At 40.3% G+C, this 9109-nt stretch overlaps 1 protein-coding gene across 9 annotated transcripts in view; it reads left to right on the forward strand.

Annotated features, from left to right (window-relative positions):
- LOC104986543 (putative RNA exonuclease NEF-sp) overlaps window positions 1-9109 on the forward strand; it is a 64497-nt gene that overhangs the window by 30300 nt on the left and 25088 nt on the right. For all 9 annotated transcript variants that reach the window (XM_010837148.1, XM_010837149.1, XM_010837146.1 and 6 more), the window contains 2 exons: window positions 2617-2755; window positions 2898-2992. In XM_010837148.1, coding sequence (XP_010835450.1) covers window positions 2617-2755; window positions 2898-2992 — 234 coding nt within the window. The remainder of the gene's footprint in view (window positions 1-2616; window positions 2756-2897; window positions 2993-9109) is intronic.

Genomic DNA, 9109 nt, shown 5'->3' on the forward strand with positions numbered 1-9109 from the left:
TAGTTTGAGCATTCTTTGGCATTGCCTTTCTTTGGGATTGGAATGAAAACTGACCTTTTCCAGTCCTGTGGCCACTGCTGAGTTTTCCAAATTTGCTGGCATATTGAGTGCAGCACTTTCACAGCATCATGTTTCAGAATTTGGAATAGCTCAACTGGAATTCCATCACCTCCACTAGCTTTGTTCGTAGTGATGCTTTCTAAGGCCCACTTGACTTCACATTCCAGGATGTCTGGCTCTATTATTATCTACTGCTGCTGCTGCTAAGTCGCTTCAGTCGTGTCTGACTGTGCGACCCCATAGACGGCAGCCCACCAGGCTCCCCCGTCCCTGGGATTATCCAGGCAAGAACACTGGAGTGGGTTGCCATTTCCTTCTCCAATGCATGAAAGTGAAAAGTGAAAGTGAAGTCGCTCAGTCCTATCCGACTCTTAGCGACCCCATGGAGAGCAGCCTACCAGGCTCCTCCATCCATGGGATTTTCCAGGCAAGGGTACTGGAGTGGGGTGCCATTGCCTTCTCCATATTATTATCTGCTTACTATCAAAGAAAAGGCTGGGGTACCACAACTGTAAATTTTAATACTGAAATTGTACGATGTTGGTATATAATGCTCTTATCATTCTTGCACTTTAATTTTCCTATGACTTTATTTTTTTTTTTTTTAATTTTCCTATGACTTTAAATCACCAGAATATTATCTTCCTTGTCATGGAATCTGACAGTTGTAGCAACTGCCAAATATCTTTGCTCTCTGATAAGACCCCATCTGAAAAATCTATAAATCATCTTTTGGTTGTCAAATGATCTTAGACCTTAATCTCCCTTGGCCCCAGAAACTAAAATGAAACTAAGTTTTTCCACAGCAGAAATTTGAAGTTAAAATTTTTTTTATCATTCCAAAGATAAGCATGCAATTTCAGAATATACATAGTACTGTGATTAGGCAAAGAAAAGCCAGGAAATATTACTGTTGTTGCCCATTGTAGTTACATCTATCAGTTCATGCTTACTTAGGCACAGAGAGGCCATGATAATGATAAAGACTGCCCTATTAGTAACAAGACAATTACACGATATTGTTAGGGAACAGTCATATGTAACAAAGCTGTATGCATAAGCGTGTTTGTCATAGTATTGCGAAAAATATGGGAATATAAATGTAGGGGGTTGGTTAAAATGAAAATGGGGGGTTGGTTAAAATGTTATATCTACTCTAACCATTTAAAAGGATGTGCTGAAATAGATTTATTGATATGAAAACTTGTTCCTGACATATAGAAAGTGTTATGTTTATATTATACAGTAATATGCATTATGATATCCCATGTGGCTTGTGGGATCTTAGTTCCCCAATCAGGGATCAAATCTGGCCCACTGCAGTGAAAGCAGGGAATCTTAACCTCTGAACCACCAGGGTAGTCCCATGATAACATTTTAAAATTGTTATTTATTTATTTATTTATTTATTTTTAGTTGGAGGACAATTGCTCTACAATATTGTGTTGGTTTTTGCCATACATCAACATGAGTCAGCCATAGGCACACATATGTCCCCTTCCTTGTGAATCTCTCTCCCACCTTCTACCTCATCCCATCCTACTAGGTAGTCATGGAACACTGGATTTGCACTCCCTGTATTATACAGCAGATACCCATCAGCAATCTATTTTACATATGGTAATATATATGTTTCCATGCTACTCTCTATTCAACCCACACTCTCCCTTTCGCCATGTCCACAAGTCTGTTCTTTATGTCCGTGTCTCCATTGCTGCCCTGCAAATAGGTTCAACAGTACCATATTTCTAGATTGTATACATATGAATTAATATATGATATTTGTTTATCTTTTTCTGACTTACTTCACTCTGTATAATAGACTCTATGTTCATCCACCTCATTAGAACTGACTCAAATGCATTCATTTTTATGGGTGAATAATATTCCATTCTATATATGTATCACACCTTCTTTATCCATTCATCTGTCCATGAACATCTTAAGTTGCTTCCATGTCCTATCATAAATAGTGCTGCAATGAACATTTGGGGTATATGTGTCTTTTTCAATTATGGTTTTCTTAGGGTTATATGCCTAGTAATGGGATTGTTGAGTCCTATGGTAGTTTTATCCCTAGTTTTTTAAGGTATCTCCATACTGTCTTCCGTAGGGGCTGTATCAATTTATATTCCTACCAACAGTACAAAAGTGTTCCTTTTCTCCATACTCTCTCCAGGATTTATTGTTTGTAGATTTTTGGATGATGGCCATTCTGACAGGTGCATTTCTCAAATAATGAGCCATGTTGAGCACTTTTTCATGTGCTTATTAGCCATTGCATTTTTATAAAAATGAAACATACATGAATATATATGTATCAAAAAATATGAAAGGGTATTAAAGTGTAAAAAGTGATCTCTGGGTAGTGGGATTATAGGCAGTTTTTAATTTCTTCTTTGTTTATTTTCAGTCTTATTACACTGAGCATTTATTAATGTTTTATCAATTTTTTAAAATATTCTTTTCGAAGTAGCTTTCCAGGGAGGGAAACTTAGTAATATCCTGGTTTGTCTATTTCTCTGTTTTTTTTTTTGTTGTTGTTGTTGTTTAAAGTTTCTCTGGAATCACAAAGAAGATTCTTAACCCAGTGACAACCAAACTCAAAGATGTACAGAGACGGTTGAAGATCCTTCTTCCTCCTGATGCTGTCTTAGTGGGCCACTCCTTAGATTTAGATCTCAGAGCACTGAAAGTGAGTATCTGATTTAGGACTTAGTTTTTCTAGCATATGAGCCTGTTATATCTATCTTAGATCTAAAGCCTTCTGTTCCCCAGTCCACTTATTTTTTCCTTTAACATAGGATGCTACTCATTCTATTCTCTTTCCTCCTCAGATGATACATCCATATGTTATTGATACATCATTGCTTTATGTCAGAGAGCAGGGCAAAAGATTTAAGCTCAAGTTCTTAGCCAAAGCTATTTTGGGGTAAGTTTTTTTGAATATTATAATATTATCCTGATAGACTGCATATAAGTTAGCATATTGTGTCTTATTTAAAGCATATTGCAAAAGGTCAGCCTCTCTGCTCTTCCTCTCTCTTAGTTTGTAAACATTATTAGGAATTCTGAGATCCTAACTTCAGAGAGAAGTATGACACATAAATGAAAAAACTTTGGGAATACAAAAAGGAGTTGCATTCGTAGCTGAAGGTTGATGGATAGAACTGGACAGAAAAGGCAGAAAAGTTACCCAAAAGTTTGAAACATAACATTCCTATATTGATAGTATCCTAGTACGTACAAACACATGTATAATGATGTTCATTATAGTGCGGTTTAAAATAGCCCTCAAATCTTCAGATATTCTACAAGACTAGTTAAATAAATTATGGTTAGTTGTATAACTGATGCTTTGTTATTGAATGTGATGATATGTGCTAATAGTTCAGTTCAGTTGCTCAGTGTGTCCGACTCTTTGTGACCCCATGGACTGCAGCACACCAGGCCTCCCTGTCCATCACTAGTTCCCGGAGTTTACTCAAACTCATGTCCATTGAGTCGGTGATGGCACCCAACCATCTCATCCTCTGTCATCCCCTTCTCCTCCCACCTTCAATCTTTCCCAGCATCAGGGTCTTTTCAAATGAGTCAGTTCTTTGCAGCATGTGGCCAAAGTATTGGAGTTTCAGCTTCAGCATTACTCCTTCCAATGAATATACAGGACTGATTTCCTTCAGTATGGACTGGTTGGAACTCCTTGCTGTCCAAGTGACTCTTAAGAGTCTTCTCCAATACCACAGTTCAAAATCATCAATGCTTCAGTGCTCAGCTTTCTTTAGAGTCCAACTCTCACATCCATACATGAATACTAGAAAAACCATAGCTTTGACTAGATGGACCTTTGTTGGCAAAGTAATGTCTCTGCTTGTTAATACACTCTCCAGATTGGTCATAACTTGTCTTCCAAGAAGCAAATATCTTTTAATTTCATGGCTGCAGTCACCATCTGCAGTGATTTTTACTGTGACTGTTGATGGAAGTAAAGTCTGATGTTATCAAGAGCAATATCTCATAGAAACCTGGAACATTAGGTCCATGAATGAAGACAAATTGGAAGTGGTCAAACAGGAGATGGCAAGAGTGAACATCGACATTTTAGGAATCAGTGAACTAAAATGGACTGGAATGGGTGAATTTAACTCAGATGACCATTATATCTACTACTGTGGGCAAGAATCCATGAGAAAAAATGGAGTAGCCATTATAGTCAACAAAAGAGTCTGAAATGCAGTACTTGGATGCAATTTCAAAAATGACAGAATGATCTCAGTTCATTTCCAAGGCAAACCATTCAATATCACAGTAAACCCAAGTTTAGCCCTGACCAGTAATGCTGAAGAACCTTAAGTTGAATGGTTCTGTTGAAGACCTATAAGACCTTCTAGAACTAACACCCCAAAAAGATGCCCTTTTCATTATAGGGGACTGGAATGCAAAAGTAGGAAGTCAAGAGATACCTGGAGTAAAGGCAAATTTGGCCTTGGAATACAGAATGAAGCAGGGCAAAGGCTGATAGAGTTTTGCCAAGAGAATGCACTGATCATAGCAACACCCTCTTCCAAAAACTCAAGAGAAGACTCTATACATGGACATTACCAATTGGTCAATACTGAAATCAGATTGATTATATTCTTTGCAGCCAAAGATGAAGAAGCTGTATACAGTCAGCAAAAACAAGACTGTAAGCTGACTGTGGCTCAGATCATGAACTCCGTATTGCCAAATTCAGACTTAAATTTAAGGAAGTAGGGAAAACCACTAGACCATTCACGTATGACCTATATCAAATCCCTTACGATTATACAGTGGAAGTGACAAATAGATTCAAGGGATTAGATCTGATAGAGTGCCTGATGAACTGTGGATGGAGGTTCGTGACATTGTAGAGGAGGCAGTGATCAAAAGCATCGTCAAGAAAAAGAAATGAAAAAGGCAGAATGGTTGTCTGAGGAGGCCTTTTAAATAGCTATGAAAAGAAGCAAAAGGCAAAGGAGAAAAGGAAAGATATCAGCATCAGAATGCAGAGTTCCAAAGAATAGCAAGCAGACCTAAGAAAGTCTTCCTCAGGGATTAATGCAAAGAAATAAAGGAAAACAATAGAATGGGAAAGACTAGAAATGTCTTCAAGAAAATTAGAGATACCAAGGGAAGATTTCATGCAAAGATGCCCACAATAAAGGACAGAAATGGTATGGATCTCTCAGAAGCAGAAGATATTAAGAAGAGGTAGCAAGAATACACTGAAGAACTATATAATAAAGATCTTCACAACCCAGATAATCACGATCATGTGATCACTCACCTAGAGCCAGACATCCTGAAATGCGAAGTCAAGTGGGCCTTAGGAAGCATGACTACGAACAAAGCTAGTGGAGGTGATGGAATCCCAGTTGAGTTATTTCAAATCCTAAAAGATGATGCTGTGAAAGTGCTGCAGTCAATATGTCAACAAATTTGGAAAACTCAGCAGCAGCCACAAGACTGGGAAAGGTCAGTTTTCATTCCAATCCCAAAAAAAGGCAATGCAAAAGAATGCTTAATCTACCCACAGTTGTACTCATCTCACATGGTAGCAAAGTAATGCTCAAAATCCTCCAAACCAGGCTTCAACAGTACATGAACCATGAACTTCCAGATGTTCAAGCTGGATTTAGAAAAGGCAGAGGAACCAGAGATCAAATTGCCAACATCTGTTGGATCATCAAAAAAGCAAATGAGTTCCAGAAAAACATCTATTTCTGCTTTATTGACTATGCCAAAGCCTTTGACTGTGTGGATCATAATAAACTGTGGAAAATTCTTCACGAGATAGGAATCCCAGACCACCTGACCTGCCTCCTGAGAAATATATATGCAGGTCAAGAAGCAACAGTTAGTACTGGACATAGAACAACAGACTGATTCCAAATCGGGAAAGGAGTACATCAATGCTGTATATTGTCACCCTGCTTATTTAAGTTATATACAGAGTACATCATGAGAAATGTGGGACTGGATGAAGCACAAGCTGGAATCAAGATTGCTGGGAGAAATATCAATAACCTCAGATGTGCAGATGACACCACACTTATAGCAGAAAGCAAAGAAGAACTAGAGAGCCTCTTGATGAAAGAGGAGAGTGAAAAAGTAGGCTTAAAGCTCAACATTTAGAAAACTAAGATCTTGGCTTCTGGTCCCATCACTTCATGGCAAATAGATGGGGAAACAGTGACAGATTTTATTTTTTTGTGCTCTAAAATCACTGCAAATGGTGGCTCCAGCTATGAAATGTGCAATAAAGGGATGTCTAAGATGTTACTGTTCATGGGGTTCTCAAGGAAGAATACTGAAGTGGTTTGCCATTCCCTTCTCCAGTGGACCACATTCTGTCAGATCTCTCCACCATGACCTGCCCATCTTGGGTCGCCCCACGGGCATGGCTTAGTTTCTTTGAGTTAGACAAGGCTGTGGTCCTAGTGTGATTAGATTGACTAGTTTTCTGTGAGTATGGTTTCAGTGTGTCTGCTCTCTGAGGCCCTCTTGCAACACCTACCATCTTGGGTTTCTCTTACCTTGGGCGTGGGGTATCTCTTCACGGCTACTCCAGCAAAGTGCAGCCAATGCTCCTTACCTTGGACGAGGGGTATCTCCTCACTGCTGCCCTTCTTGACCTTCAATGTGGGATAGCTCCTCTAGGCCCTCCTGTGCCCGTGCAGCCACGGCATGGGGTTGGTCCTCCCGGCCACTGCCCCTGGCCTCGGCCAGGGGTTCCTCCTCCCGCCCGCCACCCCTGGCCTCGGGCTTAAGGGCATGGGGTATCTCCTCCCGGCCACCACCCCTGACCTCGGACGTGGGGTAACTCATCTCGTCTCCGCCCCTGACCTCGGACATGGGGTAGCTCCTCTCGGCTGTTCCTGTGCCATCGCAGTCTGGCACTCTCAGCTGCTGCCCCTGACCTCGGACATGGGGTAACTCCTCTCTGCCACGCTTTGGCGTGCCCGTCTCAGCCGCCTGCGCTTTAGCGCACCTGTCACAGCCGCCTGCGCTTTAGCGCACCCGAACAGTATGAAAAGACAAAATGATAGGATACTGAAAGAGAAACTACCCAGGTCAGTAGGTGCCCAATATGCTACTAGAGACAGTGGAGAAATAACTCCAGAAAGAATGAAGGGATGGAGCCAAAGCAAAAAGAATACCCAGCTGTGGATGTGACTGGTCATAGAAGCAAGGTCTGATGCTGTAAAGAGCAATATTACATAGGAACCTGGAATGTCAAGTCCATGAATCAAGGCAAATTGGAAGTGGTCAAACAAGAGATGGCAAGAGTGAATGTCGACATTCTAGGAATCAGCGAACTGAAATGGACTGGAATGGGTGAATTTAACTCAGATGACCATTATATCTACTACTGCGGGCAGAAATCCCTCAGAAGAAATGGAGTAGCCATCATGGTCAACAAAAGAGTTCGAAATGCACTACTTGGATGCAATCTCAAAAATGACAGAATAATCTTTTTTCGTTTCCAAGGCAAACCATTTAATATCACAGTAATCCAAGTCTATGCCACAACCAATAACGCTGAAGAAGCTGGAGTTGAACGGTTCTATGAAGACCTAGAAGACCTTTTAGAACTAACACCCCAAAAAGATGTCCTTTTCATTATAGGGGGCTGGAATGCAAAAGTAGGAAGTCAAGAAACACCTGGAGTAACAGGCAAATTTGGCCTTGGAATACGGAATGAAGCAGGGCAAAGACTAATAGAGTTTTGCCAAGAAAATGCACTGGTCATAAAAATACACTCTTCCAACAACACAAGAGAAGACTCTATACGTGGACATCACCAGATGGTCAACACCAAAATCAGATTGATTATATTCTTTGCAGCCAAAGATGGAGAAGCTCTATACAGTCAGCAAAAACAAGACCAGGAGCTGACTGTGGCTCAGACCATGAATTTCTTATTGCCAAATTCAGACTTAAATTGAAGAAAGTAGGGAAAAGCACTAGACCATTCAGGTATAACCTAAATTAAATCCCTTATGATTATACAGTGGAAGTGAGAAATAGATTTAAGGGCCTGGATCTGATAGATAGAGTGCCTGACCAGCTATGGAAGGAGGTTGGTGACATTGTACAGGAGACAGGGATCAAGACCATCCCTGTGGAAAAGAAGTGCAAAAAAGCAAAATGGCTGTCTGGGGAGGCCTTACAAATAGCTGTGAAAATAAGAGAAGCGAAAAGCAAAGGAGAAAAGGAAAGATATAAACATCTGAATGCAGAGATCCAAAGAATAGCAAGAAGAGATAAGAAAGCCTTCCTCAGTGATCAATGCAAAGAAATAGAGGAAAACAACAGAATGGGAAAGACTAGAGATCTCTTCAAGAAAATCAGAGATACCAAAGGAACATTTCATGCAAAGATGGGCTCGATAAAGGACAGAAATGGTATGGACTTAACAGAAGCAGAAGATATTAAGAAGAGATGGCAAGAATACACAGAAGAACTTACAAAAAAGATCTTCACGACCCAGATAATCACGATGGTGTGATCACTGACCTAGAGCCAGACATCCTGGAATGTGAAGTCAAGTGGGCCTTAGAAAGCATCACTACGAACAAAGCTAGTGGAGGTGATGGAATTCCAGTTGAGCTATTTCAAATCCTGAAAGATGATACTGTGAAAGTGCTGCACTCAAATGCCAGCAAATTTGGAAAACTCAGCAGTGGCCACAGGATTGGAAAAGGTCAGTTTCCATTCCAAACCCAAAGAAAGGCAATGCCAAAGAATGCTCAAACTACCGCACAATTGCACTCATCTCACACGCTAGTAAAGTAATGCTCAAAATTCTCCAAGCCAGGCTTCAGCAGTATGTGAACTGTGAACTTCCTGATGTTCAAGCTGGTTTTAGAAAAGGCAGAGGAACCAGAGATCAAATTGCCAACATCCACTGGATCATGGAAAAAGCAAGAGAGTTCCAGAAAAACATCTATTTCTGCTTTATTGACTATGCCAAAGCCTTTGACTGTGTGGATCACAATAAACTGTGGAAAATTCTGAAAGAGAT

The sequence above is a fragment of the Bison bison genome, unplaced genomic scaffold (assembly GCF_000754665.1).
Source record: "Bison bison bison isolate TAMUID 2011002044 unplaced genomic scaffold, Bison_UMD1.0 scf7180017864072, whole genome shotgun sequence".
Lineage (NCBI taxonomy): Eukaryota > Metazoa > Chordata > Mammalia > Artiodactyla > Bovidae > Bison > Bison bison.